Source organism: Vulpes lagopus, chromosome 12, assembly GCF_018345385.1.
Source record: "Vulpes lagopus strain Blue_001 chromosome 12, ASM1834538v1, whole genome shotgun sequence".
In the NCBI taxonomy this organism is placed as follows: Eukaryota; Metazoa; Chordata; class Mammalia; order Carnivora; family Canidae; genus Vulpes; species Vulpes lagopus.
In genome coordinates this window covers 18522622-18548546 of record NC_054835.1, presented here as the reverse complement: position 1 = coordinate 18548546, position 25925 = coordinate 18522622, and the positions used below count along the sequence as shown (strand labels likewise).

The window sequence follows — 25925 nt, the reverse complement described above, 5'->3', positions numbered from 1 at the left end:
GTCTGCCCCCACTCGCCCTCCTGCCTGGGATGGAGTGGGATGGGGGAAAGCATACAGGGGATACCGAGGGCAGAACGGGATGCCCACCAAGGAAAGAGACGTCCAAAGTCCGGAGTCTGTCTCCCTCAATGGAGGGTAAAGAAGAGCTAGGTGATCCTGGAACTCCTCCCTTTAGGTAGGTCACCGCTCTGGTACTGGCGTTCTCTCTGATCCCATCGCAATCTTACCCCCAAGGACAGCTCTTCCATTTTGCAGGTCTGCAGAATAGAAGAGGGGTGTAGGACACAATAATTCTCGCCGTCAAAAGGGGACAGCTAGTTCCAAAGCGGGGAGGAGGAAGATAGAAAGGGTAGGGTGGAGATGGGATAGACACAGACCATCGGAGAAGCAAACCGAAGCATTCCTAAAACTTGTTCTGTGTGGGGAACTGAATTTAAGGATGCCAACATGACTGGAGCAGGGGAGGGAAGACTAAAGAGAGGGGACTATGAATGAAATTACTCAGGAGAACTAGCGAGTCCTAGCGAAATCAGTACAACGGGTGTTTTTAATCTTGGTAGTTTAAAGAGTATTATCGGGGAAAACGCACGACATCTAGAACTATCACAGGTAAAGCGGGGCAGATACGGCCACCTTCTACCTCCTATGATACTTTCCTCCTCTCCTCTGCCTGACTCGTCTTTTTCTGCGACCAAATCACTCACTGTGTTATTGATAAACCACGTCGCCGCTCTGGACCTAAATTTCCACAGAGGTTGTTTGAGGGTCTTGGACCAGATAATTAAAGTTTGTTTTGTTTTGTTGAGAGAGTGCACACAACCCGGAGTAGGGGGCGGCAGAGGGGAGAAGCCAGGTCTTAGCTGAGCAGGGACCCCTATGGGGGTCTGCACCCCAGGACCCTGGGATCATGACCTGAGCAGAAGGCAGAGGCTTAACCTACTGAACCACCCAGGAGCTCCTGTACCAGACAACTTCTGCTCTAACGTTCTAGAACTTTGCTTCACTCTCCCTGAGTCAACCTAATTATATTTAGCTCAGTTTTCAGTGTTACTGTCTCCTGAAACTGCAATACTTTCCTCAAAATGGGAAGCGCTCAGGATCAGACGCTAGCTGCAGCTGGCTACACGAAACACATCCACGACCTTAGCAAATAAACAGACGCCTCCAGAAAACTACAACCCCCAAGACACTTTAGACTCTTTTGCGAGAAGGGGTGGAGCATGTTTAATCACTCTCGCGATGGCATTAAACTTAACTACCATTCCCAGAGGGCGCTGCGCTACAGTTTATCCAATCAGCTTTAAATAAAAAGCATCGCGAGTCTTCGATGAGACTGCGCTCTATAAGCCCGTGGAAACGAGCCTGGGAAATCCCTTTCACGAAGATGGCGCCGAAGGCGAAGAAGGAAGGTGTGTGCTCGGGCTGGGGAAAGAGGGTTATCACGGTTAGCTGGCGTGGGATCTCTTCGGAATGAACGAACTGGGAGGACAGCGGCTAGGCTAAGCTTTGGGGTGTCCTCTCCCGAGCTGCCTCTCGCATTCCGCCATGCCACGGTGCGTGTGTGCCCAGCCTCGTGGGCTAGGCTCTTCTGAGGTGGTTTGTGGAGGCAAGCCTGGCCGGCCCCACCTGTCGGGGGTTGCCAGACGGTTGGCTTTGGGGAACTACTTATATCCACCGGCCGGACCTCCGTGTCTCCAGACCTGTAAAAAAAAAACTAGCCTCCCACAATTTAATTTACTTTATTTTTCCCGTGTTTTAGGCGGGGCTATATAAGGTAAATAAAACTGCTAACACACGTCTTGTCAGATATCAAGCGTTCGAATATCGCTAGTTCCTTTTTTCTGCGTCGTATTCCTGGACTTCTTCCCAAGTTCGAACCAGTATCGTGCATATGATGGAAAAATTTTAATCTCCTGAGACTTGTGATGTCTTCAAAGGAACCACTGATGCACGTGTGGACTGGGGCGCCCGCTAGGACGGAAGTGATTGTTTTCTGAATCCCGACCCCTAATTTTCTTTCTTTCTCTCAGCACCTGCCCCTCCCAAAGCCGAAGCCAAAGCAAAGGCTTTGAAAGCTAAGAAAGCGGTGCTGAAAGGCGTGCACAGTCACAAAAAAAAGAAGATCCGCACCTCACCTACATTCCGAAGACCCAAGACCCTGCGTCTCCGAAGGCAGCCCAAATATCCTCGAAAGAGCGCCCCCAGGAGAAACAAGTTAGTAATGCCCTTTCCTGTGAAAAGATGTTGGGTAACCATTCGTAATTTGGAAACTTAACAAACCTACAGCATGGGTTCTCAAATACATGTTGGTACCTAGTGTGTGTGTGTGTCTTCCTAAGGGGAGTGTGAAGGGATTGTTAGTGCCCCATTTAAGAACAAGAAGAGACGTTTTTACAATATTGGCGGGAGTTGTTTAAAACAGCTCAGTTATTATTAATGTTAACTAATTGTCAGGTTAATTATTGTTCTTATATGACCAGGATTTTTATATTTTTTTTTAGTTTTTAAAAAACACCTATTCACTAGAGATACAGAGAGCAGCAGGCTCCCTGAGGGAGCCCGATGCAGGCCTGGATCCCAGAATCCTGCGATCACGACCTGAGCTAAAGGCACTCAACCACTGAGCCACCCAGGTGCCCTATGATTAGGGTTTTATTTTTAAGATTTTATTTACTTATTCATGAGAGATACACAGAGAGAGCCACAGACACAAGCAGAAGCAGGCTCCATGCAGGGAGCCCAACGTGGGACTCCATTCTGGGTCTCCAGGATCACACCCTGGGCTGAAAGCGGTGCTAAAGTGCAGAGCTATCCGGGCTGCCCTGAATAAGGTTTTATTTATTTATTTTATTTTATTTTTTTCTGAATAAGGTTTTAAACTCTGTTTTCTTGGAGTGTAAAGTAGGACTTCGATAAATGTATTTTGTTTTGGAGTTCCAGATTTGGTTATTCATTGCGCCTATTGCTGGAAGGAATAGTCCTCTAACGGGTGCTGATTCTAGGTTGATAAGGACACTTATAATAACCAAATGGACATAGAAGGCCTGCAACGGTGTATGTAAAAATTCTCATTTACACTCAAGAAATAGGAGGGAATAGGCAAAAGATTAGGGTCTTTGAAGTGTTTTGTAGTAATAAAACTGACTTTAGGGGCCACGTATTAGAGCAATAGTAGTAACTGCCATCTTCTATTTCTTAAAAAAAAGAAAAGAAAGTGGTAGAGTGGGTGTGTCCGTGGAGGAAAGCACTTTTTACCCCCATTTAGACTTAGGGTTTAATGTGATGAGAGGTTGAGACCTGATATCTAGCTTTAAGACAGGAACATAATGTCCAGATGAACAGAGACTTGCTTTTCTGAATTTGAGGGGGAAAGCTGTGTGGTAGGTATGGTCAAGCCATTGTAAGTTTAACTTGGACTATAAATAAAAGTTGCTTTCATTCATTGGTCCTCAAACCAGTTTTCAGCAACTAGAGGGGGCAGAAATGTCTATCTCATCTCATAGTGAAGCACTAATGTTCTTTGGAACTCTACTCTGGGCTTCAGCTTTATGCACAGTCCAGGTTTATGCTCTTGAAGTAAGTTGTTTACTCTCTGAAGCCTCAAATTATTTTAGAGGTTTGTCCTTCAAAACGCTAAAGTCAAAGAATGAAGGGGGTTTACTCAGAGATGATTCTTCAATCACTTGAAAGTCCTTCAAGTGGAAGAGAGTGCACAGGTCTCCCAAGTTTCAGGGTGCAGATGATGACACTGTTTAGCGACCAAAGTCTGACAAAAATGATTGCTACTTCATTGTCTGATGCACCTGGGCTCTTCTGGCTTCAGGCTCTGAAAGAGGGCCTATCTTCTCTTTTATCGGACCCAGGCCAGCTGACGCCATTTTGCTTCTTCTCCAGGCTTGATCACTATGCCATCATCAAGTTCCCCTTAACTACTGAGTCAGCCATGAAGAAAATAGAAGACAACAACACACTTGTGTTCATTGTGGATGTCAAGGCCAATAAGCACCAGATCAAACAGGCTGTGAAGAAGCTCTATGACATTGATGTGGCCAAGGTCAACACCTTGATCAGGTGAGTAGGGCCTTCATCAGGAGCCAGGAAACCTACATGGAGTCAGGTAGGTTTCACAGCTTTTGAGCCTTGAGAAATGAGCAGCTTTTGCTGTATTTCTAATTCTTTCTATGTGGTATGGGCTTTTGAGGATACATTAGCTCTCCTGCCTCTAGGACTTGATGTATGGTGTTGGCTTTCTTGATTCTTACACCTTTAGACAGACAGGCCCTAGACCCAATTTATGTCAGATTATCTGCACTTAAAGTCTTAAAATGTACTGCGGTGGTCCCCACGAGGGAACTTGGCTTCATATGTGGTTTGGTGGCATCCCTAGCCTCTTGTGCAAATGATGGAAAAGTCACTATTTAGGAAAGAATGACATGAACAAAGGAACTGCTGATGTGCCAGAAAGACTAGGGGGAAAGGGAAGGGGTTAGGGGCAGTAAGGGCAAGAGGAATTAAGACATCCTTCATCCTAGGCCTGATGGAGAGAAGAAAGCATATGTTCGACTGGCTCCTGACTATGATGCTTTGGATGTTGCCAACAAAGTAAGCTTCCTTTTCTGTGACCTCACCCACTGCCTGGGTCCAAGTGATGGCTCTTTTGGTCACTAATAAGTGACCAAAACATGACTTCTCCTGACTGGTCTTAACTGACTGTACCCCGTATCCTTAATAGGCCCTACCTCACCTCATTTTGCTTTTTAACCGTGACTTTTCAGCTAATCTTCACATTTCAGCTCCTGGTAATGAAAGCTCCCCTTTTGTTTTTCAGATTGGGATCATCTAAACTGAGTCCAGCCGGCTATAAATCTAAATATAAATTTTTTCACCATATATGTTTGTTTGTTGATTTCTGGTTGGGCTTCTGGGAGGCCATAGTATGGTATATATATATACACTTAAGTAACAGGGCTTAGGTAAGACTCTTGGTCTACTTACCCTGTTGGAACACTGCCTTATTACCACACCACACTTGTTAAAATCCCAGCAGTGGAAGCTCAGATATTTGGGGCCCGGATTGGGGTTCATTGTCCTGGGACAACTACAACTTGCCACTGTTGGAGGGGTAAGAAAACAAACAAGAATCCTTCCCTTTATCTGGAAGAGGCTTTGTAGGAAACCAACACACTGAGTTCTCATTAGTATCCACTTCAGGGCAGTGTGGACTGGTTGGCTTTCATTGCACCTGTCCCCACACCCAACTACTATGTCCAACCGGTCTGTCTGCTTCCCTCACCCCTTGCCCAAGAAAGGACAAGGACTTCAGAGGAGTGCTTTCATCAACATTTTCAATAGTAGGTGCAGCAGTCGGCCTCAGAGGATGCCCCAGGCGTGGAGCTAATTCTCTTACACATGCAGGCTGTTTTTGGCGCCTTTGCTCTTGCCACAAGTTGTAGGCTTTGTGCCTTTCACTCAGTCAAAAACTTGCCTTTGTGTTGCTGACTGGGGACACGCTCAGGGCAGAAGTCTGAGCGGAGGAGGCGGGAAAAGTAGGTGAGGATCATGACGTCCAGCATGAGCAGTATACTCAGCAGAAAGGTGCCCAGTGTCCTCTGGCCCCAATAATGCAGGAAGAAATGGGTGAGGTAGGCCTGAGGGGCCAGGCGGAAGAGAAAGTACATGACCAAGTTGACATACTTATTGACCCTGTACAGGAGGAGGTGCTGGGCATTGTTTATCTTCATCATCATGCGGATAGTGAGGAATATGTTGCTGACCTCCACCAGCAGTGTAAGGACTCCCCCACCAACAAAACTGTTCCAAAAGATGCCTGAAAAGAAGGCACTCATGGCCTAGAAGGCAAAGGAGAGAGCAGGTTAGGGACTCCAGATACCATCGATTTCCTAAAAATTGGTAGGAATGGCAAAGCTACCAGATGGTTGGCTGGGAAGTCCATCCTTATTGGCTTCCTTCTGGATTATAGTTTATGGTGGACTAAACATAATTATATTTTGATCCCCGCCCACAGGTTCTGGCTCTGGGTAGGGTTTCCAGTCTTCAAGGAGGTATTAGGTCAGGCCATGGATTGCTGGGCTCAAATAGTTACCTGCCAAGGGCACACAGAGTGCCAACCCTCACTCAGTGTCCTGGTAGGAGATGTAGGACACAGGTTGGAAATGAATTAGGATGGTATTTACCTCCCAGATCCAGAAAGGGCTGAGACTAGGTTGCTAGCACCAGGACTACACATCCCCTGCCTATCATTTACCATGAGGTGATGAACGAGATATTCCCAAGAAGCTCGTGTCTGACGACTAACCACGATGTCTACCGAGTCGTGGATGAAATACCCTAGGGAGGGGACGGAGAAAGGTCATGAATGTAACTGAACAAAAAAATTCCCAGTCCCCACACATACTTAATATTTTCTGGGCAAGACCTACCTGCAGAAAAGCAAACGAGCAGATAACCAGAAAGCGACCATGCCGTCTCAATCTCCACCAGTATCTCGGGGGTCTGCCATACACTGGGAGGGAAGACGGCAAGCTCACAACATCTCGGCATCCCCGAGGACCCTCTACTCCCCCCCCATTACCCTTCCCGGTCCCCAGGGAATATGGGCTCGCGTTATTGGCCGAGTGGAAGTGAGGAGAGGCTTGGCTGAAATCCAGGTTATCTCCCGGTTCCTAGATGAGCTTTCCCCCTCCCCCGGGGACCTCTGCGTTCCTAGCTGGAGAGCTTTCCGAACAGAGGTTGAAACCGCTTGGCCTGAGCCTGCCAGAGTGATTCCGAGGATAACGTGGGCTCCCCTAGCCACCCACCTTCACTCCCCCAGTCCTTCACTCACCACAGCAGCGCCCAGATCCCGGACACAATGGAATGGGCGAAGGAGACAAGCAGGTTGTGCCAACGCCAGGTGCGCAGGGGGTCGGCGCGCACGTGCGCGGGCAGGGGCAGCCGGCTGAGCGCGCGCCGGAGCGCCCGGAAGGTCAGCGTGGCGCCCAGAAGCAGCGGCAGGGCGGGGTGCAGCAGTGGGGGCATGCTGGCCCTCTCTGCCGTCTGTCTGTCTGCCCCCTAGCCGGCCTCGTTGGACTGCTCAGGAAGCCGGGATCCTATCGGCCCACTTCACCCCGGCCGCCTCCCCGCCGGCCGCCAGCCTCACAGTTTTCGCTGAGCCCTCTAGGCCCCTGCGCTGCTCTCGTTCGCACCCCGCCGGTCTCTGCCCCCGCCCCGAGCCGCCCCCGCCCCCGCCCCGCCCCGCCCCGCCCCGCCCCTCCGGCGCCTCGGCAGCAGCCAGGGCGAGAGCCCCCTTTCCCCGGAGCCTCCGGGCCCCGCCTGGCTCCCGCGGACTTCGGGCGAAAAGAGGGCTGTCCCGCGGTACCCCTCGCTCGCGCCTCTCGACTGCCCAGAGTCCAGCCTCGCTTGCTTGGCCTCATTCACCGGCGTTCCCACTTTCCCCGGGGCTACCGGCTCCCCCGTCTGGGCGGGTACTGAGACAACTCTCTCCGCCCTCAACTCCTTCCTGGGCAGAGCGGGGCGGGGCCCGCCACACACCCGCGTCCTTTAAGCCCAGGTCCTGCGAAGCGCTCCGAGCCCCGCCTCGATAATGGTCTCCGCCCATACCCTGTTCTGCCACTAGATCTCTGGCTTCTTCAGGCCAGAGACGGACTTGTTTATCAGCCTCTACGGTGCCCCTCATCGACGTGGTGCCTAGGAAGGGTCGACTAATCCACCACCACCCCTCTTCCCAGCCCGCTCTTGGGCTACTGGGGCCCAGCGGTTGTCACAATCCTCCCTCAGACAGACCCGGCTTTTCTGGCTCCTTTGGGCTGGCATGAGGAAGACCTCCGATTTGCACGGGCTACTGGCGTAACCCTTACTCGAGGCCAGTGGTCTGGAGCGGTTGCAGCTCGTGGTCACTAGGTGTCAGCCTATCCCCACGTTGGCGCGGGATCCCCCTCCCGCCTCCAAACGTACGAGGTGCAAACGGAGGAAAGGCTGAGAATCCAAGGCTGGGGATGGTAAAGGAGAGGAAGGGAGTAGTTGGATGGGGGGTGGTGAGGTGGGGAGGAAAGATGCTGCGAGAGGGAAGGAAAGCTAGAAACCTGAGGTGCCGGAGACCCAGGGACCAAGAGGTTTGGGTGTTTGTTCTGCCTCCTTTGATGGATACAAGATTACATATTAACTAACCCCTGTGGGGCTTCTGGGTCAACCACGGCTCTACTGGTTTCTAGGTGAGAGCACGAGTTTCCCGGGTTGAGCGGCTTTCCCCCTCTGAGCTCTCTTTTGCTCACAGGGCAGCTTTGTTCATCAGCCAACAGCAGCCTGAGCCAGCGACTCAGGGCCCCTCGTGGGGCCCCTCTAGTGGTCTTTCCACGTGGGCAGGTTTGAGTACCCTTTTGAGGGGTTGGGCGGGACAGAACGTAAACACTGCTTTCCTCCCATTCCTCGCCCACTCAGAAATAGGGACGCTGTCCCTTAGCTAATCACCATCCTCTTACTCCTTAACCGAGCTTTTTATGGAGCTCGCAGAGCAGGAGGCCCAAGGAGACAACAGGAATTAAACTCACTTCCAGTCAAAACCCTAGATGATCATACTAACCAGCCCCCTACAGTTTAGGCAGGAGCCTTGAACCCACATGGGTCAAACAGCTCTCCTTCCTCCTCTCTCTGATGCTCTCAGATAGTAGTCTACTTCTCTCATCTTCTCTCCGCCTCGCCTCGCAGATTCTCCCCACAGTTGAGCCTTGAAGGCGATGGCCTGCAGCCAAGTTGTGTGTTGGTGTGTGGGAGCAGGAGGAGTGATGAAAGTGCTGACGAGCGCGGTGCTCACTAGCTGGGACAGCCTGGAGTTTCCACATCCCTAGGTGAATCAATTTGCACAGCTTGGGGTTTCCCAGGTCCCTACCTAGGCACACACGAAACTAACCCGGCATCCTGCCCCACAGACCGAGAGTGCTGATGCTCTTGGTACAGTTTTGGTAGTTGATCATTTGAGTGCCAGTGAGAATCTGCTCTCCTTCCGAAATAGCGTCACGAGTGGGCAAAGAGGTGGGCTGAGAGAGGTCAGTCGTCGCTTTCCAACCTCGCTGGTTGTGCAGGGCACCCCTCCGCTCAATGGATGCTTTGCGAGGGCCAGATGCACACCTGTTTTTTTTTTTTGTTTTTTTTTTTTTAATTTTATTTATTTATGATAGTCATACAGAGAGAGAGAGAGAGGCAGAGACACAGGCAGAGGGAGAAGCAGGCTCCATGCACCGGGAGCCCGATGTGGGACTCGATCCCCGGTCTCCAGGATCGCGCCCTGGGCCAAAGGCAGGCGCCAAACCGCTGCGCCACCCAGGGATCCCCTGCACACCTGTTTTTAGGCAGTGGCTGGTCCTGTCCTAGGCGCCAAAAATGGCATAACACCCCACTGCTGGGACCCTGAAAAGGCAACCGTGGGCGGGGGCCGCAAGGACTGTGTAAACAGCACAAGACAGGTGCAAAGCTGAACCCACATCAATCTCACTTGCTCCGCCCCGCAATTATCTTGCAGTGTAGGGGGCGTGGTCCTGAGTGGGCGGGTCCGCGCACGCGCCGCATCGGGGCGTGGGGGGTTCCGGAAATGTGACTCTGAGAAATAAGATGGAGAAGTACGAGCGGATTCGAGTGGTGGGGAGAGGTGCCTTCGGGTGAGCCAGGGATCTGGGGAAGGAAAATGGTCGGGGAGAGGGAAAGTAAACCCCAGCTCTGACCGCGAATTCGCTGCCCGGTTAGCCCCGCCCCGGGGCGTGAGCGCCCCCTTGGAAAACCCTGCCCTCGCTTCCGGTCCCGGTCCGGGCTGGGAGACTCCGCCTCTCGCGAGGTCACGCCCCGACGAGCCCCGGCGCCCCCGCAGAGTTCTGTTCTTTGATTCCTGACTAGTTCATTCAACAAATATTGAGCCCCGGCTCTATGGGCTCTGTTCGCTCCCGGCGACGCGTATAAAGACCAAAATAAGAGTGTCTTTTCCCTCTCGGAGCTCACAGACTGTAGTAAAATAATGCAATAAACAAGTAATTAAAAGTTATTAACAAGCTGCGAGCCTGGAATACGCCAGGGAGTATTTATTTGGGGTGGTCAAGGAAAATTTCCTTGAGAAGTGAAGTTTAAAGCCACGACTTGAGGAATGAAAACCAGTAATCCAAAGGTGAAGGCAGAGTTTTTCAGGCAGAGGAAGCAGCATATCCTCACGTGGAAAGGAATTCAGAGTATTCAAGGAACTGAGAAAAAGACTGGTGAAGTTGGAATGTAGCGGGCAAGGTCAAGAATGGTATATAAAGGGGCGCCTGGGTGGCTCAGTTGGTTAAACGTCTGCCTTCGGCTCAGGTCATGATCCCTGAGCCCTGGGATAGAGCCCGCACGGGGCTCCCTGCTCAGTGAAGAGCCTGTCTCTCCCTCTGCTACTTCTCTGCTTGCGCTCTCGCTCTGGCTCCCTCTCTGCCAAATAAATAAATAAAACCTTGAGGGAAAAAAAGAATAGTATATATAAAAAATAATGGTACAAAATGTGATTGTCACAGAGGACAGATTATGGCATCATAGGCTGAGGTAAAGAGATTGGATTTATTTGAAGTGTAAAGAGAAGAGGTTTCAGCAGAATGGTCTTCATATGATTTGCATTTTTAAAATGTCACCCTGGCTGCTGTGTGGAACTTAGAGTTGAGGATGCCGAAAGTAAAAGGCATCATTTTAAAGGCTAGTGCAGTATTTTAGGCAAGAAATAATGATTTGGACAAGGGTATAGCAGAAGTCAGAAATGGAGGAGTTCATAATATTTTGCAGATAGAAACAGGATTTATTGATACATTGCTGTGAAATGGAGGAAAGATTTTGGGATGATTTTCAGGTGTCTGACTTTAATGGTGGTGTCAGTTACTAAGATGGAAGAGACTAAGGAAGAAAAGAGTTTGGGAGGGGGCACCTGGGTGCTCAGTGGTTGAGCATCTGCCTTTCGCTCAGGTCGTGATCCTGGGGTCCTGGGATAGAGTCTTGCATCGTGGTCGCCGCAGGGAGCTTGCTTCTCCTTCTGCCTCGGTCTCTGCCTTTTTTTCTGTGTCTCTCATGAAAAAATAAATAAAATCTTAAAGAAAGAAAGAAAGAAAGAAAGAAAGAAAGAAAGAAAGAAAGAAAGAAAGAAAGAAAGAAAGAAAGACGGGCGGGCTTGGGGGTGGAAATCAAAAATTTTATTTTGAATTTGTTAAAATTTCGGATGTTTGCAACAGTTCAGGTAGAAATGCAAAGCAAGTAGTTGGATTTCTGAATCTGGGTCTCAGAGGAGAGGTCTGAGTTGGAAGTACAAATTTGATACTTAGTTGATCCTCTTACAGTCCATTCATTCAGCAGATACTCATTGAGCTCTTACTATGAGCTAAACACTGGGCTATGATCTGGGGATATAGTTAAAAAGGAGAACAAGAACCCTGCTTTTATGGACACTGACTAGAGTTGAAAGAAAATAATTGTATGAACGGCTTCCACTCACTGAACATTTCTGATGTGCCAAGCATTGTGCTAAATGCCTTACATGCATTTTCTTTTTCCTTCTTTCTTTCTTTCTTTCTTTTTTTTTGTTCTTACATGCATTTTCTCATTTGATCCTCTCAACAACCGAGGGAAATTGTTTTTATCTTCCAGATGTAAATGTCATATAGTCGAAAACTAGGTGAGTAGTAAGAGCAGGAGCCAGGATTTGAGCCTGGCAGTTAACTCCAAAGTCTATGGGAACTTATGAAGATCAAGACTAATGTCACACTGCCTGTGATGAAACTGAGTCTCAGATAAGTTAAATGACTTGCCTAAGGTCTCACACAGAGTTTGTGGTCAGTTCTCCCGGTTCTTAAACTCAATGTTCTATGCATTTAGTTACAGACCTGTCAATCTTGGTGCCCATTCTCATCCTTTTTTTAAGATTTTATTTATTTAGGACACCTGGGTGGCTCAGCGGTTGAGCATCTGCCTTTGGCCCAGGCAGGCCATGATTCCAGGATACTGGATCGAGTCCCACATTGGGCTCTTTGTGGGGAGCCTGCTTCTCCATCTGCCTAGGTCTCTGCCTATCTTTCTCTCTGTATCTCCCATGAATAAATAAATAAAATCTTAAAAAATATATATTTTATTTATTTGAGGGAGCACAAGTGGAGGGGAGGGGCAGAGGGAGAGAGAGAAGCAGACTCCTCACTGAGTAGGAAGCCCAACTTGGGGCTCGATCCCAGGATCCTGAGATCATGACCTGAGCCAAAGGCATATGCTTCACCAACTGAGCCACCCAGTGCCCCACCAACTCCTCTCTCCTAAGTAACATCTGGGGGCCAGGTCTGCCCTGCCTGATGAGTGGTGGGAGGCTCAGCTGGTGCCCACCCCTGTACTCTGTGTCCCCAGGATTGTGCACCTGTGCCTGCGCAAGGCCGACCAGAAGCTGGTGATCATCAAGCAGATCCCAGTGGAGCAGATGACCAAAGAAGAGCGGCAAGCAGCCCAAAATGAGTGTCAGGTCCTCAAACTACTCAACCACCCCAATGTCATTGAGTACTATGAGAACTTTCTGGAGGACAAGGCCCTCATGATTGCCATGGAATATGCACCAGGTGGGCCAGCCTCCTTGCACTGACCTGGCTCTGAGGGCCTCTCACCTGTGGGACTGGCAGACACAGATCAGCTGCCTACCCTTCTCAGAATGGGTTTGACCAAGGGTCAGAGGTAGAGTTCTCACGCCAGTTGTGTAAGGCTGGCAGGCCCTTGCCCTGTCTGGACTGTTAGTTTTATAAAAAGAGCCCGATGCCTGGGACAGCCTAGATCTTAACTAGTTCCTTGTGGCTGCAGGTGGCACCCTGGCTGAGTTCATCCAAAAGCGCTGTAATTCCTTGCTAGAGGAGGAGACCATCCTGCATTTCTTTGTGCAGATCCTGCTGGCACTGCATCATGTGCATACCCATCTCATCCTGCACCGGGACCTCAAGACTCAAAACATCCTTCTTGACAAACACCGCATGGTTGTCAAGATTGGTGACTTCGGCATCTCCAAGATCCTTAGTAGCAAGAGCAAGGCCTACACGGTGCTTGGGCACAGAGGGGACCTTAAGGGTGCTGGAGGTTTTGAGGGCCAAGGCCCACTCTACATCCCAACCACCCTCCCTCCCCAAGACCTTGGCCCCTTTTCCGTGACTGGGTGGTCCTGCAGGAGGAAGCATTTTGCCTGCTTTAGGGAGAGGCAGTTTCCCAGTGGGCCTTGCACAGAGCCTTCCTTCCCCTGAGCTATAATAATATCTGCTTCCCTCCTGCAGGTGGTGGGCACCCCGTGCTACATCTCCCCTGAACTGTGTGAGGGCAAGCCTTACAATCAGAAGAGTGACATCTGGGCCCTGGGTTGTGTCCTCTATGAGCTGGCCAGTCTCAAGAGGGCCTTTGAAGCTGCAGTGAGTTATACCCCCAAAGAGACAATTGGGAGACCTCCTCTGGAAGTTCTTGGCTAAGATGTTTCCCTCACCTGACTGGTAGATTACCCCGGGGCAGGGCTGTGGCTTCCTTCAGGCTATGGGTTCCTAAAGGTGGGGCTTGGGTTCCCCATTAAACTGAGGACTCCTAAGGGCAGGGCTCTCCTATCAGGTTAGGGACCCTCCTAGGGTAAGACTTGAATTCTCCCAACAACCTAGGGTTTCTGAGGCCACAGATGCAGCACCTCTGTCAGGAGTTCCTATCACTGGGAATGCCCTCATCAGAATGAAATTTCTGAGTGTGGGGCTATGACCACTCCATTAGACTTGCTGGGGGTGCTGCCACCCCCCCCCCCCAAGAGCCTGGCCCAGGCTCTGGCCAACCTCACTCTTGGTGCTTTCACAGAACCTGCCAGCACTGGTGCTGAAGATCATGAGTGGCACCTTTGCACCCATCTCTGACCGGTACAGTCCTGAGCTACGCCAACTGGTCCTCAGTCTGCTCAGCCTGGAGCCCTCACAGCGGCCACCACTCAGCCACATCATGGCACAGCCCCTCTGCATCCGTGCCCTCCTCAACCTTCACACCGACCTGGGCAGTGTCCGCATGAGGAGGCCTGTGCAGGGAGCAGGGGAGGGGGCTCTGGGCCGCAGTGGGACACCGGGGGGAGCACAATGAACCTGGGGCAGGGGGAGCTCAGGGCAAGTCCTCCATTTCAGCGTGTGGAAGCACCAGGAATGGTCCTTGTCCTAAAGCACCCCCATCTGACCCACAGGGCAGAGAAGTCTCTGGTCCCCGGGCCACCCATGGCCCCCGGCGGCAGCACAGGGAGCAGGAGCGCCGGCGCCCGCTGCAGGGGTAAGTCGGGGCGCACTGCCAAGCCCACTGATGCCAGGCCATTCCCACCAGTTTAACAGGCCCAATGCGCCGTCCCTCAGGCATACCCCGGGGACCCAGCCGGCCCGCCATTCCACCACCGCTGTCGTCGGTTTACGCGTGGGGTGGCGGGCTCAGCGCCCCTCTGCGGCTGCCGATGCTCAACACAGAAGTGGTGCAGGTGGCAGCTGGACGCACGCAGAAGGCCGGCGTCACGCGCTCGGGGCGCCTCATTCTGTGGGAGGTGAGCAGGCTGGGGCGGGCACCTGGACCGCGAGGGGCGCGGGCGCCACTCACACCACCCCCTACGTCGGGCAGGCCCCGCCCCTAGGCGCCGGAGGGGGCGCCCTTCTGCCCGGGGCCGTGGAGCAGCAGCAGCCCCAGTTCGTCTCCCGTTTCCTGGAGGGCCAGTCAGGCGTGACTATCAAGCACGTGGCCTGTGGGGACCTCTTCACTGCTTGCCTGACCGGTGAGTCCATCAGAGGACCATCCAGGGCATCGCACAGAGTCTGAGAGGGCTCCCCAGAGCAACTTCCCTCATTGGTTGTCATTTCCTCATTAATGCTTTTTTCTTTTCTTAAAGATTTATTTATTTATTAGAGAGAGAGAGAGAGAGAGAGAGAGAGAGAGGCAGAGACACAGGCAGAGGGAGAAGCAGGCTCCATGCCAGGATCCCGATGCGGGACTTGATCCCGGAACTCCAGGATCGCGCCCTGGGCCAAAGGCAGGCGCAAAACCGCTGAGCCACCCAGGGATCCCCTAAGATGTAATTATTTTTAGAGAGAGAGCACATGCGTGCCTGCTGGGTCAGGGGCCCAGGGCAGAGGGCGAGAGAATATTTTTTTTTTTAGGATTGTATTTATTCATGAGACACACACACACACGGAGAGGCAGAGTTTAGGCAGAGAGAGAAGCAGGCTCCATGCAGGGAGCCCAATGCGGGACTTGATCCCAGGACTCCAGGATCCCGCCCTGGGCCAAAGGCAGTTGCTCAAAGGCTGAGCCACCCAGGGATCCCAGGGTGAGAGGTTCTTAAGCAGACTCCCCGCTGAGTGCAGAGCCTAATGTGGGGCTAGATATCAGGACCCTGAGATCATGACCTGAGCAGAAATCAAGAGTCAGGGGCTTAATTGACTGAGCCACCTGGATGCCTCATTTATCCCTCACCAGGTGGTTTACTGACACAATCTCCTTTACCCTCCACAACAGCCCTGGCCAGGTAGTTACTGTATATTCTCCTCATTTGAGGTAGGCTCAGATCTAAAGCTCAGAGGCTGTTACCTGTCCACACACACACTTGAGACACTCCTGTCCTTTTTCTACTTCCTGTCCCATTCTTCCAACCTTTGCTTCTGACTTCTTGCCCCTCTAACATGTGACTGGCCAATCTGGAAGCCCAACCCCTCCCCCTTCTGTTTCCTCACCACCCCCTCTCCAGACCGAGGTATCATCATGACCTTTGGCAGTGGCAGCAATGGGTGCCTGGGCCATGGAAGCCTCAATGACATCAGCCAGGTGGGTGTTACAGGTACCCTGGGGAGGAGGAAGTAGGGAGATGGATATCTGATAGCTGACTCCCAAGTTGGGGGCAGGGGATCCCCAGCAACCACAAGTCCCTCTAGCTCCCAGGCTGCACCTGCTCTGGGCAACCTAGGGGAAGTACAGAAAGACCAGGCTTCCCTAGTGGTTGCAGTGTATGTGTGTGGGGATGGGGGGTGGGGGGGGGTGGGGAGGGCAGTTAAAGAAACAGCTGTCTCATGAGAAATTTGCAGCCTCCAGCTTCTCCCTTCACGGGATGCTGACGGCCAGGCAGCTAGTCCAGACCTTCTGCTTAGTCTCTCTTGCTTCCCCCTTCCTTCTAGCCCACCATTGTGGAGGCCCTGCTGGGCTATGAGATGGTGCAGGTGGCCTGTGGGGCATCTCATGTGCTGGCCCTGTCCACTGAGCGAGAACTCTTTGCCTGGGGCCGCGGAGATGGTGGTAAGCTCTTCACCCTGTTCTAGCCTCTCAGCTCCATCTCACAGCACCCTGACCTCTTGCCCTCAGAGGATTCATTCCTCTCCATACCTACCTTCCACCCCATGGCCCATTATCCCTCTTTTCTCTTCCCATCCCATTCATTTATTCCCTAAACACAACTTAACTGCATATCTACTATGAGCCCTTCCTGGGGCTGGATGCAGAGAGACAAGATGAACAAGAGTCACTTCCTTCAGGTGCTTGTGATGTAATGAGGTTTCTCTCATCTGACAGTCTTAACGGGACCCCCTCTGGGTCAGATGTCATGCTGAGAGACTTACATGGGGTCTCTGTCCTCCTGGCAGACTCGGTCCTAGTGTCTTTCAGAGGGGAGAAATGACATCTCCCTATAATAAAGGACAGACAGCATCAGGGCTCCCCCCAAGGTACAGAGATGTGGGAATCCAAGGAATGGCATGGGATTTCCCTGGACGAGACAGAGGTGACATCTGAACAGAGCCTTAAGGAGAAGTAGGGTTTTGACCACAGAGGGCCCAGGGGTAGGTATTTCAGGCTGAGGACACAGCCTTCACTCATGTGGTCACCTCCTCTCCGTGGCTCCCCCTCATCTTGGCATCACCAACTCTAAAACTAGCCCCCTCCTGGTTTCTCCTTGTAGGCCGGCTGGGACTGGGCACCAGGGAGTCCCACAGCTGCCCCCAGCAGGTGTCCATGCCCCCAGGACAGGAAGCCCAGCGGGTTGTATGTGGCATTGACTCCTCCATGATCCTCACTGTACCCGGCAGAGCCCTGGCCTGTGGGAGTAACAGGTAGATTGGTCCACTGGCCTGCCCTCTGCCGCTCCCTGGCTGCTAATGCTTCATCTGTCATTGCCTACCTTCCATCAAGAACTGAGGGTGGGGCTGAGAGACCTGCTGATTCAACCCAGGGTGGGATCTGCCCCTGGTGACCAGCTCTTGCCCAGATTGGTGGGGTCTGGAGGGTCTATGCAAACTGACCGTTGAAATTGGCTTCTGGCTCCACCTTCAGGTTCAACAAGCTGGGCCTGGACCGCCTCTCCCTGGGGGAGGAGCCTGCCCGCAACCAGCAGGTGGAGGAGGCCCTGAGCTTCACACCACTAGGTTCTGCACCCTTTGACCGGGAGCCCCTGCTCAGCGTGGACCTGGGCACTGCTCATTCAGCTGCCGTGACTGGTGAGTAGGACCTGGCACAGGGGGACACTCCTGTCCACAGGTGGATTCCACTGGCCTCCTTGGGATCTCAGCTGAGGTACCCCTTTCTCTCCTCTCCCCTCCCCTACAGCCTCTGGTGACTGCTATACTTTTGGCAGCAATCAGCATGGGCAGCTGGGCACTAATGCCCGCCGGGTCAGCCGGGCACCTTGTCAAGTCCAAGGCCTGCAGAACATCAAGATAGCAATGGTAGCCTGTGGGGATGCCTTCACTGTAGCCGTTGGGGCAGGTGATTGCTTAGTGGGCACTCTGGGCACAGACAGGGGTATGGGCAGGCCCCTGGGCAGTGGGGGGTATCCTTCTCGGGGCTGCTGAACCTCCTATTGGGGCCAATACGGCAATCCAGGAGGGTAGCCACCTAAGCTGTGTCCTCCTGTTTCCCTCCTTGGGATTCTCTTTTTGCAGAAGGTGAAGTGTACTCATGGGGCAAAGGGGCCCGAGGTCGACTAGGCAGAAGGGATGAGGATGCTGGACTCCCTCGGCCAGTGCAGCTGGATGAGATACACCCCTACACAGTGACTTCTGTGTCCTGTTGTCATGGAAACACTCTACTAGCTGTTCGCCGTGAGTTACAACTTTTCCCACCTCACCTGCACAAGGTTTAATCCAGCGAGTCCCTGCCCACACTCCCATTCCCCAGTGGCCACAGCCCAAGTCGCTAAAAGCATCTTAAGCCTCCAGATAAAGCAAAAGCTGCAGGCTGAAACAGCTTCCTGCCTGGGGAGGCCAAGGGAGTTTGTTTCTTCCGTCTCCCTGAAGAGATGGCTGCTCCCAGTGCTTTCCAGGGCCCAAATGTATTCTTTCTCCTACCTCCAGTCCAGTTTAGTTTGAACCTGTTTCCCACCCGTCAGGGTCCAGAGTCCAGGGCCCATCATGGGAGTGGGAGCGGAGGTGGGTATCCCTTGCTGTAAACGATGCCCTCTGGGTGGCTGCAGGGGTTTCTTGTTTTTACCCTCCAGCGGTTACAGATGAGCCAGTTCCACCGTGAGGGACCTAGATACATCTTGGAACCACCTTGATATTGCTTCTCCTCTGAACACTCTCAAAAACTGCAGATTCCTGCAGCAAGACTGTCCCTACCAGCCCCCTGGATGGTACTCAGCGAGGTATACCAACCAGTGAAGCGCCCACTCTCTTTTGACCCTGGATCTGTAAACCTTAACCCACCCTGTTTCCCAACATCTCCCTTTCTCTCCCCACCCCTTTTAAGTTGGTGTCCCCAAGGTCCAGCCTGGCTAGAGTCGGAAACCAGACCTAACCTATGGAAGCAGGGTGGTCTCGAGTCTGGGCAGAAAAAAGCTGGAGGCTGCTGGCTGTGGCTTCACCCAGACCCTACTCTTTTCCCCTGCCCACTTAGACAAATAAGCCGATAGTGCCCCCTGGGAGAGCAGCACAGTGCTGTGGAACAGGGCAAGCCCAGTCCTGTCTAGACTGGCCATTCTGGCCACCTAGCTTCTGCATTGCCTGGGGCAAGGAGCCTCACCACCCACCCTGACTCTGATACCCTGAGGCTTAGATTTGCACAACTTCTGAGTGGACTGGGAGTGCATCTGCAAGCGCACCAGTGTCTACTGCAGAGGGGGATCCCTGTTGAAGGTTTCCTTCACCCCAGCCATTCCCCCAGAGCAGGCTGGGAGAAAGGGTAGCTGGCTGGGCCCAACCAATTTCCAGATGACTGGGAAATCGCGCCAATAAAAACATCAGCTGCCTGCCTAGAATGTGGTCTCTTCAGGGGTGGGGTGGCGGCCCGACACCCCAGGGCTGGGCAGGGCCGAGGTCCAGGGAGGAATGTGGGCGCAGCCTGAGGCTGGGGCCGAGGTTCCTCTGGCCCAGCGCCCAGGCCGGCTTCTCCGCGCCAGCCGAGCTCCCCAGATCTGGTTGCCAGGCTTCGGCTGCCTAGCACCTGCAAGCTGGAGTCCCGGGCCTCAGGGCGACACGTGGCCCCCCGAGACCGAGCCATCGACTCTGGAGAAGCGAACCTTTGTGGCGCGGCCCGGCCCAGCCGCCGGGGCCCTCCGCCCTATCGAGCCTCAGGGTCCCTCCAGCCCTGGGGAGAAGGAAGCGGAGCCACGATCTCTCTTCCCGGAGGGAGAGAGGAGCCGGTGCGCGGTGGAGGGCGCCAGGCTGGCGGCCCGCGGACCCCGGAGCCGCGAGCCCGGGAGGTGGGCGGGAGCTGGGTGCAGCGGGCGCTAGGACCGCGCGGGCGCGGCTCCACCCCCTCTTCCGGCGGGCGGGCGCGCGGGCTCGGGGGCTGGGCGCAGGCCGCGGCCGCCAGTCGGCGCCGCCCGGAGCCGGGAGCGCGGCCCGAGCGAGGCGCGGGCTGTGGGGCCGTCGCGTGCCCGGCCCCGCTTGCCCGTGCCCGCCGCCCGCCCGCCATGCCTGGCTTCGACTACAAGTTCCTGGAGAAGCCCAAGCGGCGGCTGCTGTGCCCGCTGTGCGGGAAGCCCATGCGCGAGCCTGTGCAGGTCTCTACCTGCGGCCACCGCTTCTGCGACACCTGCCTGCAGGAGTTCCTCAGGTGCGGGCCGGGGGCGGGCGGGCAGCGGCCGGTGGCGAGGACGAGGGGGGACGGCGCCTGGGGAGGGGCCCAGGCCGGAGGCACGCCGGGCCTTTGTCTGCGCCGCGGCTCCGTGATCTCAAGGGCGCCCACCGTGACGTCACGGCGGAGGCGGTGACGTCAGACCCCGAGGGAGGACCCCACACTCTAATCCGAAGGGGCGCGGGCCCGGCCGGCGGCCGCGCGGGGTGGGAAGACTTCCGTGCCAGCCGGCGGGGTGGTGGAGGGAGAAGCCCTTTCTAGCCCGGGGCCGCGCCCCCCGCGCCCCGCAAGCCGGGGCGGCCGCATCCTTGAACTTTGAATCCGTACGGGAAGGGAGGCCGAACCCTCTGCCCGCGCCGCGCCTTAAGCCTCTGGAGTTTCCGCCCATCTAACCTCTTCTGATTCTAAGAACAGTCCGAGAATGGCAGCTTTTGTTCTCCCATTTCACAGATGGTGAAACAAGAGCTTCAGAGAAAGGCCGCGACTTGCCTACGGTCACGCAGTCCCTTAAAGGGTCAGCTGGGATTTAAGCCCCGGCTGCTTTTGGTCGAACAGCAGAGGGAGGATAGTGACCTACAGATCGCCCCTGAAGCACTGGGCCCCTGGGGTGCCCCTCCTCGCCACTGGGGCTCTTGAGTACCAGGGGTGGTCTGATAATCGTCAGAGAGGGGGTCGCACCCTGCGTGTTACTGACCCGGGGATCCGGGTGACCCCTTCCTTGGCTCTGGGGCATCTGTTGAGTTTTGGGCGCTCCGCGGTGTCTTGAATCTAAAACTCTTTTGCTGGGAATTGCTCGGGCCCCGGTGTGGGAAGGCGAGATGAGGGAGCCCCCACTTCTGTGGAGGTCGTGCCCCGAGAGCACAAGGGAAAGCTGTCTGGAGGCTGTTTGCTGAGGGGATCTAGGGGCGCAGGCAGGGAGCACTTCTGGGGCTCCTGCCTCAGTGCTCCCCCCTCCGTCTCTCAGCCCTCCGCAGCCCCTAGCTGGCGGAAATCTCAGCAGGCCCTTTGTTTTCAGTTCCCCACAGCCTGGGCCGGCTCTTGCCCTCACATATGCTCCTGTGAGAGCTGCTGTGCTGCCCCCTCCTCCTTACCCTCACCCTCCTCCCTCCTCCCTTCACTGTACACACATACTCCCCTACAGACACACAGTCCCATTGTCTTTTGCGGTGCCCTTCCCGGCCCTCTGGTTTCCAGATGAGGCCAGCTGAGCCCCTGCCCCCACTCGCAGCTGACCCACCCTGACTGCCTGGAAGGGAGCAGAGGAGGGGGCTGTCAGGCGGCTTCCCTCCACCTCCTCTGCCCCTCTCCCCAGCTTCTGCCCCTCCCCCTCCCGGAAATCCCCTTTTCCTCTCCCACAGCCCCCTCCCCCCATCCTGTTTTCTCCCCTGGGTCTGGGCCTCCACTGCACAGCCTGGAGCAATCTCTGGCCCGGCCTCTCCGCCCCCCCTCCCAGCGCCTGAGCTGTGCAGCTGAGGCCCCCAAAGGAAAGAAGTGGTTGAACAGGCTCTGTCCCTCACCACCCCCTACCCTACAAGCAAGGGTGTCCATAGCCCCGGCGGAACCTTTGTCCTGGCTGGGCCCCAAGCTGCTCCGGCTAATCTGCCTGAAGCCTGGGAACTTGCCTTAGTCCCCTCCCTGTCTCCAAAACCTCTAAATCAGCACATTCCTGGAGCAGCCAGGCAGACCCCTCCCCGGTGGCCCACCCCTCTTTCCCCACTCCTGCCAGGGCTATTACTCAGGTTGGTCCAGGAAGGCTGGTTGCCCTGTGGGCATGGGCACACCTCTTTCTTCAGTGCCTGGACATGCATTGTTCTTGCCATCGCTGGCATGGTCAGTGGTGGTAGTGGGGTAAAGAGGTGGGTGCTAGAAATCCTTTGGGCTGCCCATGTCCTACAAAGTACCATCTTGGACAGGGCAGCCATGTGGCTTCCGCTCCCGCCTTGATTTCTGCCTCCCACCTCCCTGACTCACATCTGCCAGGAATGCTATGCCTGAAGTCCTACCGGTGAGCCCTTGCCCTGCCTAGGCCACACCAGACATGTGTGACTGGTCCTGGCTAGGGTCAGCAAGGCCCTGTTGGCGGAAGGAGGTGTGCCAACAGGTTCCTTGGTGCAAGGTCAGAAAGCTTTCATTGCATGCTGTGTGGTGACCAGAGTCTTGGCTGTGCCCCCCTGGATGGTTTATCTTGCCCCTGCCTCTTGTCTGTGTGTACAGTGTAGTAGAACCTATATGAGGTTTGGAATCAGTCAGACATCCAGGTGCTGCTTCGGCTGTGGGTCTCAGTTCTTTCGTCTGCAAAATGGAGGCACGTAGCCCCTTCCCAGAGGCAGGTGGTAGGACTGGATGGGAGTGTAAACAAGTGCCTCCCAGTGAGCCTCTCCTCTTTGCTTTAGAAGACACACCCTTGTGGGAGGAGTGAAGGGATAGGGTAAACTGGCCCCAAACTGACCTTTGACCTGGGTTCTTGGACTAGAGCACTAATGGGGGCTGGGCAGCCCTGCAATTTAATCTCAGCCCATCCCCGAGCCCCCCCCACCATCAGCCACTGAGAGGAGAGAGGGCAGGTGTCCTGTGCCTTTTCCAGTCCAGCTGCCCTCCTGGGGGGGAGGGGTACCAGCTGCCACCTGTCGGCCAAATGCTGTCTGAGGCAGCTGTCTGCCTCCACTGGGCCCAGAACCCCTCTATCCAGGACAAGAGCTAGGATCTTCTGGGGTTTTGGGGATAGTGGGTACCCACAGGCCTCTGGCTGAGAACAGGTCTAGAGAGGGAGTGAGGCTGCCCTGGTTGAGGGGGTGGGGCCTGGGTTCTCCCTTCCTATAGCTGGAGCCTGACCCTGCCCCTCCCCCTTCACAGTGAAGGAGTCTTCAAATGCCCTGAGGACCAACTTCCTTTGGACTATGCCAAGGTGAGTCCACAGTGCCAGGCAGAGGCCCAGGTTACAGGCTTTTGCCCTTGGTGGAGGCTGGAGCTGCTGGCAGCCAGTCGGCTCAGGGCCAATGTCAACCCTGTACCGTGGAATGGTGCCCCCACAAAGGTGGCCTCTTCCCTCCCACCGGGCCAGTTTGCAAATGAGGCCAGTGTTTGCCCTGGAGGGTAGGCACAATGCCCAGCCTGTGGGGGTGCACAGAGCTGCTCTGTGCCCAGAAGAAGGGCTCCCCCTCCCCTTTGGGGGCAAGCCAGACCAGTGGCTGAGGGCCAGGACCCCTCTACCAGGAGGAAGGAAGCAGAGGATGTGGGGGCTGCCTGGAACTGAGCAGGCTGATTGGCTACCACTCCAGAGGGAGTGTCCTGTGCAGGCATGTTGGAGACCCTGGTGTCCAGCTGTGGAGCAGATACCACCTGCTGGGCCTTTTCTCTCTGGGCACAGAGGGGAATACAGCTCCAGCGAACCCGTTACTGACTCTAAGGTAGAGCTAGCCTGTCTGGGGGTGGTGGGGGTGGTGGGGGCGGTGGGGGTGGTAACTGGGGCCTGTAGCAGGCTCTGACCCTGACCAGTACCTCTGCATCCACTCAGATCTACCCAGACCCGGAGCTGGAGGTGCAGGTGCTGAGCCTGGCGATCCGCTGCATCCACAGTGAGGAGGGCTGCCGCTGGAGCGGGCCGCTCCGGCACCTGCAGGTGAGTCTCTGGTGGGGAGGGCGGGGAACAACCCCTTTGCCGGCTGGCACTAACTGCCTCCCCCCACCCCCTAGAGTCACCTGAATACATGCAGCTTCAATGTCATCCCCTGCCCCAATCGCTGCCCCACCAAGCTGAGCCGCCGTGATCTGCCGGCACACTTGCAACACGACTGCCCCAAGCGGCGCCTCAAATGCGAGTTCTGTGGTTGTGACTTCAGCGGGGAGGCCTTTGAGGTGAGCGGGGCCTGGTGAAGGGCAGGGGGAGAGTTGGGCACCTGGTAGCCCAGGGATCCCTCAACTCGGCCTTTCTGGCCTTCCCGCAGAGCCACGAGGGCGTGTGCCCCCAAGAGAGCGTGTACTGTGAGAACAAGTGTGGTGCCCGCATGATGCGGCGCCTGCTGGCCCAGCACGCTGCCTCCGAGTGCCCCAAGCGCACCCAGCCTTGTACCTACTGCACCAAGGAGTTCGTCTTTGACACAATCCAGGTCCGGCCCTTCCCGAGTGTGGGCGTGGGGCGGGCAGGGAGTGGGGAATCGAACTACTGATCCCTGTTTCTCTGCCTCTGTGGCCACAGAGCCACCAGTACCAGTGCCCGAGGTTGCCTGTGCCCTGCCCCAACCAGTGTGGTGTGGGCACGGTGGCTCGGGAGGACCTGCCTGGCCATCTGAAGGAGAGCTGTAGTACCGCCCTGGTGCTGTGTCCCTTCAAGGACTCCGGCTGCAAACACAGGGTGAGATGTTGAGATGTCCTGCTTTTCCGTTGGCCCCCTTGGTCCCTGAAGCCTCATAAGCAGACCAGGCCCACGGTGGTCCCTGCTGTGCGGCCACTACTGGCCTCCTAAGCGCCCTCTGTCTTCCCCATTCAGAGCTGGGTACCTACAGCTCTCCCCCCTCCCTCCTCTACCCTGGGCCTGCTCCTGCTGAGAACTGTGTGTCGTCCTCCCCCCCCCCCCCCCCCCGCTGGCTCTGGGCTTTGCCAACAGTGCCCTAAGCTGGCGATGGCACGGCATGTGGAGGAGAGCGTGAAGCCACACCTGGCCATGATGTGTGCCCTGGTGAGCCGGCAGCGGCAGGAGCTGCAGGAGATGCGGCGGGAGCTGGAGGAGCTGTCGGTGGGCAGTGACGGCGTGCTCATCTGGAAGATAGGCAGCTATGGACGGCGGCTTCAGGAAGCCAAAGCTAAGCCCAACCTTGAGTGCTTCAGCCCGGCCTTCTACACACACAAGTATGGCTACAAGTTGCAGGTCTCTGCGTTCCTCAATGGCAACGGCAGCGGCGAGGGGACTCACCTCTCGCTCTACATTCGCGTGCTGCCAGGTGCCTTTGACAATCTCCTGGAGTGGCCATTTGCCCGCCGTGTCACCTTCTCCCTGCTGGATCAGAGCGACCCTGGGCTGGCTAAGCCACAGCACGTCACGGAGACCTTTCACCCTGACCCAAACTGGAAGAATTTTCAAAAACCGGGTACTTGGCGGGGCTCCCTGGATGAGAGTTCTCTGGGCTTTGGTTATCCCAAGTTCATTTCCCACCAGGATATCCGCAAGCGAAACTATGTGCGGGATGATGCCGTCTTCATCCGTGCCTCTGTTGAACTGCCCCGCAAGATCCTCAGCTGAGTGCAGACAGGGCTCCAGGAGAAAGGGAGGATGGAATGTGACCTCAGTCGGGAACTGGCTGAACCTGGAGAGGGGGCCGGACCCCCTTTCAGCCTCTTCTGCTGCCTAGGTTCTGTTCCTCCGTTCCCCCTCCCCCCCTTCCCTCCTACCCTCAGGTGCCTCCTATTGGTGCTTCAGCCCTGGCCCCTGGGTGGAGCAGGTCTTGGGGTCACCAAGGGCTTGGAAACAATTGATCCCAGGGTCTGTCTCCTCTCCTGGGCAGGGAAGACATGCCTTGGTGCCGGCCACACTCTACCCGGGACTGAGGTACCTGCTGGTGCTATGTCCCAAGAGCCATAGTGGGGGGTGGGAGTTGGGAAAGTGAGGGGTAGTTCAAAGAATCTGTCTTGATGAGATCTGATTTCTCTTCCCCTTTCCCCAGCTGTGCCCTCTCCGGTTATTTATTTACTTAGTGCCAGGAGAGCATGGCGGGGGAGCCCTGGTTTTTAATAAATCCTGAATTGTATTTATTAACTTGGTTCCAGCCTGACTTATCTGGGATGGTCAGGGCCCTGGAAGGCAGGGCCCGACTGCGAGGTCACAGGGCCGAAGTCAGGCTGCTGCATCGCCC

The 25925-nt window shown here is 55.1% G+C and overlaps 4 protein-coding genes, 1 long non-coding RNA gene and 3 other non-coding genes across 12 annotated transcripts; 7 read left to right on the top strand and 1 right to left on the bottom strand.

Moving 5' to 3' along the window:
* The first annotated feature begins 20 nt into the window (after positions 1-20).
* On the top strand, positions 21-2090 carry LOC121473865. The gene is made up of 3 exons (XR_005983251.1): positions 21-175; positions 1269-1553; positions 2031-2090. It is a non-coding gene; the product is annotated as an uncharacterized LOC121473865 (long non-coding RNA).
* Positions 1886-1952, top strand: LOC121474340. Its single transcript, XR_005983351.1, has one exon. It is a non-coding gene; the product is annotated as a small nucleolar RNA SNORD42 (small nucleolar RNA).
* Positions 2091-2756: 666 nt separating the features above from the next.
* RPL23A (ribosomal protein L23a) lies at positions 2757-5103 on the top strand. The gene is made up of 2 exons (XM_041726643.1): positions 2757-4071; positions 4533-5103. Exons 1-2 carry the CDS (start codon positions 3647-3649, stop codon positions 4666-4668), a joined length of 561 nt encoding a protein of 186 aa, XP_041582577.1. The 5' UTR covers positions 2757-3646; the 3' UTR covers positions 4669-5103.
* LOC121474347 lies at positions 3733-3804 on the top strand. The gene has a single exon (XR_005983357.1). It is a non-coding gene; the product is annotated as a small nucleolar RNA Z17 (small nucleolar RNA).
* Positions 4394-4458, top strand: LOC121474341. The gene has a single exon (XR_005983352.1). It is a non-coding gene; the product is annotated as a small nucleolar RNA SNORD42 (small nucleolar RNA).
* Positions 5104-5218: 115 nt separating the features above from the next.
* Positions 5219-7465, bottom strand: TLCD1 (TLC domain containing 1). The gene is made up of 4 exons (XM_041726642.1): positions 6845-7465; positions 6441-6523; positions 6266-6348; positions 5219-5849 (listed from the first exon to the last, which is right to left on the bottom strand). The coding sequence occupies exons 1-4, from the start codon at positions 7036-7038 to the stop codon at positions 5466-5468; spliced, it is 744 nt and encodes a 247-aa protein (XP_041582576.1). The 5' UTR covers positions 7039-7465; the 3' UTR covers positions 5219-5465.
* A 2131-nt stretch (positions 7466-9596) lies between these two features.
* Positions 9597-19249, top strand: NEK8 (NIMA related kinase 8). Of its 3 annotated transcripts, XM_041724850.1 has the most exons (15): positions 9597-9671; positions 12400-12605; positions 12841-13073; positions 13302-13433; positions 13858-14066; positions 14228-14310; positions 14391-14572; positions 14647-14797; positions 15767-15843; positions 16191-16308; positions 16967-17117; positions 17338-17501; positions 17611-17769; positions 17946-18104; positions 18500-19249. In XM_041724850.1, the coding sequence occupies exons 1-15, from the start codon at positions 9625-9627 to the stop codon at positions 18526-18528; spliced, it is 2100 nt and encodes a 699-aa protein (XP_041580784.1). In that variant the 5' UTR covers positions 9597-9624; the 3' UTR covers positions 18529-19249. The 3 variants fall into 3 exon arrangements, with proteins under 3 accessions (XP_041580784.1, XP_041580787.1, XP_041580788.1); XM_041724853.1 differs by lacking the exon at positions 17611-17769; XM_041724854.1 differs by lacking the exon at positions 9597-9671 and having other exon boundaries at positions 12463-12605; positions 12921-13073.
* Positions 19250-19784: 535 nt separating this feature from the next.
* On the top strand, positions 19785-25828 carry TRAF4 (TNF receptor associated factor 4). Of its 3 annotated transcripts, XM_041724861.1 has the most exons (9): positions 19785-20058; positions 22933-22984; positions 23358-23486; positions 23594-23698; positions 23773-23934; positions 24024-24185; positions 24275-24430; positions 24683-24924; positions 25017-25159. In XM_041724861.1, the coding sequence occupies exons 1-9, from the start codon at positions 19916-19918 to the stop codon at positions 25024-25026; spliced, it is 1161 nt and encodes a 386-aa protein (XP_041580795.1). In that variant the 5' UTR covers positions 19785-19915; the 3' UTR covers positions 25027-25159. The 3 variants fall into 3 exon arrangements, with proteins under 3 accessions (XP_041580795.1, XP_041580793.1, XP_041580794.1); XM_041724859.1 differs by having other exon boundaries at positions 19794-20058; positions 24683-25828; XM_041724860.1 differs by lacking the exon at positions 23358-23486 and having other exon boundaries at positions 19798-20058; positions 24683-25828.
* The last annotated feature ends 97 nt before the right edge of the window (positions 25829-25925 follow it).

Coding starts and splice junctions, on each gene's coding strand:
- RPL23A (XM_041726643.1), top strand. CDS start 3,647: ATGAAGGGGGTTTACTCAGAGATGATTCTTCAATCACTTGAAAGTCCT. Junction 4,072..4,532: donor AAGGTCAACACCTTGATCAG/GTGAGTAGGGCC, acceptor CCTTCATCCTAG/GCCTGATGGAGAGAAGAAAG.
- TLCD1 (XM_041726642.1), bottom strand. CDS start 7,038: ATGCCCCCACTGCTGCACCCCGCCCTGCCGCTGCTTCTGGGCGCCACG. Junction 6,524..6,844: donor GGGATCTGGGCGCTGCTGTG/GTGAGTGAAGGA, acceptor CTTCCCTCCCAG/TGTATGGCAGACCCCCGAGA. Junction 5,850..6,265: donor ATCTCGTTCATCACCTCATG/GTAAATGATAGG, acceptor TTTGCCTTCTAG/GCCATGAGTGCCTTCTTTTC.
- NEK8 (XM_041724850.1), top strand. CDS start 9,625: ATGGAGAAGTACGAGCGGATTCGAGTGGTGGGGAGAGGTGCCTTCGG. Junction 9,672..12,399: donor GTGGGGAGAGGTGCCTTCGG/GTGAGCCAGGGA, acceptor CTGTGTCCCCAG/GATTGTGCACCTGTGCCTGC. Junction 15,844..16,190: donor GCCTCAATGACATCAGCCAG/GTGGGTGTTACA, acceptor CCTTCCTTCTAG/CCCACCATTGTGGAGGCCCT.
- TRAF4 (XM_041724859.1), top strand. CDS start 19,916: ATGCCTGGCTTCGACTACAAGTTCCTGGAGAAGCCCAAGCGGCGGCTG. Junction 20,059..22,932: donor TGCCTGCAGGAGTTCCTCAG/GTGCGGGCCGGG, acceptor CCCCCTTCACAG/TGAAGGAGTCTTCAAATGCC. Junction 23,487..23,593: donor AACCCGTTACTGACTCTAAG/GTAGAGCTAGCC, acceptor GCATCCACTCAG/ATCTACCCAGACCCGGAGCT.